At 35.7% G+C, this 5,133-nt stretch overlaps 1 protein-coding gene across 1 annotated transcript; it reads left to right on the top strand.

Annotated features, from left to right (window-relative positions):
• Positions 1-1,767: 1,767 nt before the first annotated feature.
• Positions 1,768-4,753, top strand: LOC104214952 (protein LIGHT-DEPENDENT SHORT HYPOCOTYLS 5-like). The gene is made up of 2 exons (XM_009764690.2): positions 1,768-3,804; positions 3,903-4,753. The coding sequence occupies exons 1-2, from the start codon at positions 3,687-3,689 to the stop codon at positions 4,493-4,495; spliced, it is 711 nt and encodes a 236-aa protein (XP_009762992.1). The 5' UTR covers positions 1,768-3,686; the 3' UTR covers positions 4,496-4,753.
• The last annotated feature ends 380 nt before the right edge of the window (positions 4,754-5,133 follow it).

Here is a 5,133-nt window from a genome sequence, read left to right as displayed (position 1 = left end):
CCTACCGCAATATCAAGCAGATATTCAATCTGATATTGTTGGTGTGATCAAAGATAATCAAATAAACATGGAGGACTGGGTTTCTACTTCTGATATTTTATTTGGAATTCGATGGAATTTGACTGAGGTCGATTTGGGTTTCGAGCTCTCCGGTGTCAATTCGAGATTTGGTTTGTAATTTCGGTATTTCAGTCCAAGGATTGTTGCTTTGTTTATCCCGATTGATTTGCAATTTTCAACTTTATTCATCAATAAAGGTCTATTTCTCAATTTTCATTCTCATTTCATTATGTTATGATAGCTTGGTGCGCGTGTTGTTTGATTTGCGATTCTACGTTGTTTGAGTAGCATATCTTAGTTTTCATTTAAATTGTTTTAATTATTTTTTATTTCGATTGTGCTGTATGTAGTCTTGGTTCTTGAATAAATGCTTTTAATTGGGTAGATAGAAAAATTGGAGTTGTTTCTTTCTTGGCAAGGAATAAGAATAAGCCATGAGTGGTGCTAAGTCAGAAGAATGTATAATTCTTAAGCCTATCAATAATTCCAAACTTAAGAAAAATAATTAATGAACATCGTAGTTTGCTCTAGGTGCGTAAATAAATTAATTGTGGCTATAGGTACGGTTCCCGTGACATGGTCACGATACATAAATTCTAATTCGGGCGTGCATTTCATGTGACCCGACCACAACTTCGAACATTAATAAAAATAAACATGTCGTAAATCGCGGATGCATTTCATGTGGCACGGTTTGCAACGTGTACCAAAATAACAAGTGTACGACATCGTGACTTGTTCCCGAAATAATTCCATAAATAAAAATAAAAGCGGTAATAGAGTTAAAAATGCACAATAGATTTAAAGCATGTAATAAATCAGATAATTAGGCCAATTATTAATAGTTGAGCGACCGTGCTAAAATCACGGAACTCGGAAGTGCATTACACATTCTCCAGGGTTAACAGAATTTCCTATCCGGTCTTATGTGTTTTCAGACCATAAATAAGAGTCAAAACTTTCCTCGATTCAGGATTTTAAACCGGTGACTTGGGACACCATAAATTATCCCAAGTGGCGACCCTGAATCTGAATAAATAATCTCGTTTCAATCATTGTCACTTTAATTGAAAAAACTCCCTTATATCCATTTCGAGTAAAAAAGGAGGTGGTACAATAGTTATAAATAGCAGGCTCAGTAGTCATTGTAGCACGCTAAAATCCTTGGGAAAACATATGTTATATTTTATTTTTGCTCTCAATTAAATAAGTTTATTTGTTGTTTTACATTGCTTTCATTTTGTTCTCGGAGGCACTGCACTCGGAGCCAGACTTGTGATCTTATTCAATTTCAATTGCTAAGTCTTATTTTTTTAATAATCTTATTTCTTTATCATTTTTGATTAAATCAGTTCGCTTGTCTATAAACCACGTAACAAATTTAACTATACCGTTTTACGGGTAAACACATACATGCTATATAACAAATTATATAATTATTCAGGGTCGCAAAACGGGTAACCAGCGCGGGTGGAAAAAAACATAAAGCTGTTATGATAAATATCACATTATGGTGGATGTTACTCTTCTTCAATGATTTTCATCTCAAATGCTTAATGACATATTCAATGACATATTTTGTATGTTCAATGACATATGCCATGACATATTTTCTTCATTTTTTATGCCTATATAAAAGCCTTGTAATAGATAGGAAAATACACACAATTGAAGAAGAAAATCTCTTCCTTCTCTCTATCTCCATTTCTTGTTCATGTTTTACTAAATTGCTTTATTTTCTTATTCTATATTGTTACTTTTGAGTTATATTTCATAACAAAAGCATGATTAATCCTTTCATTATCAAGAGTGTTATTCGGAACTTTTGACTTTAGATTATACCTGTCCACTACGTACCTTGTTACTACAGCTAATTCAAAAGCAACTCTGATATGACACAGCCTTGCTTAGATTCATAGGATCTATTTATAGATCTACCCCAGGAAACAAAAATTATAAATCTGAATTAAAGGCCTTATATTCTAGTACTAATACTCTCACTTTGCAATGCTAGATTTTTGATAAATCTCGTTCTGTGTGATTTCATATAATAAACTTATTTTTGTGTAAATTAATAAAAAAGAAAAATTGTAGATATGCTAAAACTTCTTAATTGTTCCCTCAGAAGTGGGGCTAGAATAAAAATATTTCAGCTTTTAGTTTGTTATAGTATAATTTTGAAGCTAACAAATTCGTATGTTATATTCCCTCGTGATGTTTAAAGAAAATATTGCTAGAAGAGAGCCCAACATTTTTTTAAATTATGCATGAATTATAATTTAGGAAGAAATAGAGAAACATAAATAGCAGAAATTACAAAAACTTGTCATCTAAATTTGAGTTCTCGTTAAACTTAATTTTTCATTGTTGTGTTAAATCAAATAATTAAAGTTTGTTAAATATTTGGTGGAGAACACACATGCTAAGTTTATATTTAGCAGCTTTTTTAAACTCATCCCACAATATAAGTGATCATTATAATCATTCTTAATCACATATTTCGGATTAGTATTGAGTCGAGCGCTATATTTTTTAAGATGAGACTTCCGGACAGGATTTCAAATTTAATTTGGCCCCAATACAAGTACCGAATATAAAAAAAAAAGGCAGTCTAGTGCACTAAGTTCTCACTACGTGCGGGGTCCAAGCAAGGGCTGGAATACAATGGTTTATTATATGTAGTGTTATTGTGCATTTATGTAAGAGACTGTTTTCACGGCTCGAACACGTAATCTCCTTATAACATGACAGTAACTTTACCGGTTACAACAAGATTCCCTCCAAAAAAGGAAATGATTATTATTATTGTCAAGAAGAATGGTACAGATGGGGGAATACATTGGATTATACCAAGTGAAGACAAGATGATAAAACAGTGCAAATGCAAAGAGAGAGTGGCGGGGCCGCCAGTGATGTGAATAGTAAACCCCCTGTCTCCTCCGCCCGGGCCACCACCTCAATTACTCCCCTATTTTCCTTGTTTCTTCTTCTATTTCTCTCTCTCTTTCTCTCAACTTAAGAAACAGTCTCATCACTTCAAATTCTCACACATTCACTTATATTTCTTCTTCTCCGATCCTTTACGTCCCATCATCTCAGCAATATTCTTACTTTGAAACCCCTCAACTTGTTCTACTCTTGGAAAACCCAAAAAACTGGTCCAAAATAATTCTACAGTATCGTTTTCTTAGAACAATATATCTCCCTTACCTTTCCCAGATAGCTAGCGTTAGTCAAGATCAAAGCTAGCTTGATTTGATGACAATTGCAATTGAGTGAGACCACTTTTTGTCTTGCTGCTCTTGTTTCTCTCGAGTTAAGCCTTTCCTTTCCGCTTTGACTTGTCTTCCTTATCTTATTTAGCATATGATTATTTGGAGTGATTACTGCAATTATTTGGCTTGAGTTAGACAAGCAGAGAAGGATCTTATGTTATTGGTCACCGCCTATACTAGAACTAGTACAAGCACTTAATTTATTATTGTGCTGGGATTTTTCAATCATGACTTTTCGCTTAGCTAACTGTCAAACAAGGATGTAGAGCTTCCCTCTATTACAATGGATTCTCGCGATTAAGGATTGGATGCAAATCAACTCTTACTAACGTAATATATTGATTGTATTTTATGGATTCAACATCCAGGGTTGGAGCATCCAACCCGAACAATAATGGTGGTGGTGGAGGTGGAGGAGGAGAGGGTCCATCATCAGCAACTGCAAGTGGTCGGATCACTGAGAGTGAAGGTATTGAATTGTATGATTATTTCATTTAAAAATAAAAAATGTAAACGGCTAATTAGAAAATATATACTTTTATTTACTTAATAATTACATTTCAACAGGAGGATCTGCGGCTCCTGCAGCACCACCGAGCCGCTACGAGTCACAAAAGCGTCGAGACTGGAACACTTTCTTACAGTACCTAAGGAACCACAAGCCACCATTAACCCTAGCCCGCTGCAGTGGAGCTCACGTGATCGAGTTCCTAAAATACCTCGATCAGTTCGGGAAGACGAAGGTGCACGTGACCGGGTGCCCTTATTTCGGGCACCCGAATCCACCAGCACCATGTGCGTGTCCGTTGAAACAGGCTTGGGGTAGCCTTGATGCCCTAATTGGAAGGCTAAGAGCTGCTTATGAAGAAAATGGAGGAAAGCCTGAATCAAACCCTTTTGGTGCTAAAGCTGTTAGAATATATTTAAGGGAAGTTAGAGAAAGTCAAGCTAAAGCTAGAGGAATACCTTATGAAAAGAAGAAACGCAAACGGCCAAGTTCAAGTACGGTCACAGCTGGCAGCAGCGCTAGCAGCGGCGGTGTTATTGCAGTAGAAGGCGGTGGTAGTGGTGGAGGAGATGGTGGAGGTAATGCTGGTGATGGTAGTGGCGGCGGCGCTGCTATTGGTCCGCCACCTACTGCTACTAATCCAACAGAATAGTACAGATTATTTTCCAGGATTCCTTTTCATTAATTTTAATTTTACCTACTATAGTAACTTATTTTTCTTTTCTGGTTCAGTATAGTACGTAATTGTGAATTATGACAGTTGAGTTGCATCTATCAACGGTAAGAATTTCTCTATGCAAATTTCCTTAGGGATCATATGTAGAAACCAAAAAGGAGAGCAACATTCTTCCTTTCTATGTAAATGCTGTTGAGGGCACTAATGATGTTCCTTTCCTGGGATTTTAGTTAATCTTGCATTAGACAACATTGGAAGGAGAGTCTTAGATCAATGGTTAAGTTGTCCTTGTGTGACATATAGATCATGGGTTCAAACCGTAAAATTAGTCAATGATGTTTACCTTAGGATAGACCGTCTATAATACATCCCCTTGGGCCGTGGCCTTTCTCCATATTCATCATGAGATACTTTGTGTACTGGACAAATTTTTTTTATATTAAGCATGTATTTTCCCCTATTTAATTTACACATAGATAAGTTAAGATCACGTAGTACAAAGTTGATAGTCATTGGATTGGACTCAGAATTTTGAAATGGAAAACTGTGGAGTAGCAGTTTATCTGGTCCCCCTTTGTTTTCGTATCAAGTCTATATAATCTCACGTGTGTCTT

The sequence above is a fragment of the Nicotiana sylvestris genome, chromosome 6 (genome assembly GCF_000393655.2).
Source record: "Nicotiana sylvestris chromosome 6, ASM39365v2, whole genome shotgun sequence".
NCBI lineage: Eukaryota > Viridiplantae > Streptophyta > Magnoliopsida > Solanales > Solanaceae > Nicotiana > Nicotiana sylvestris.
Note: the sequence above shows the minus strand (reverse complement) of the source record. Positions and strands in the feature narration are given on the sequence as shown.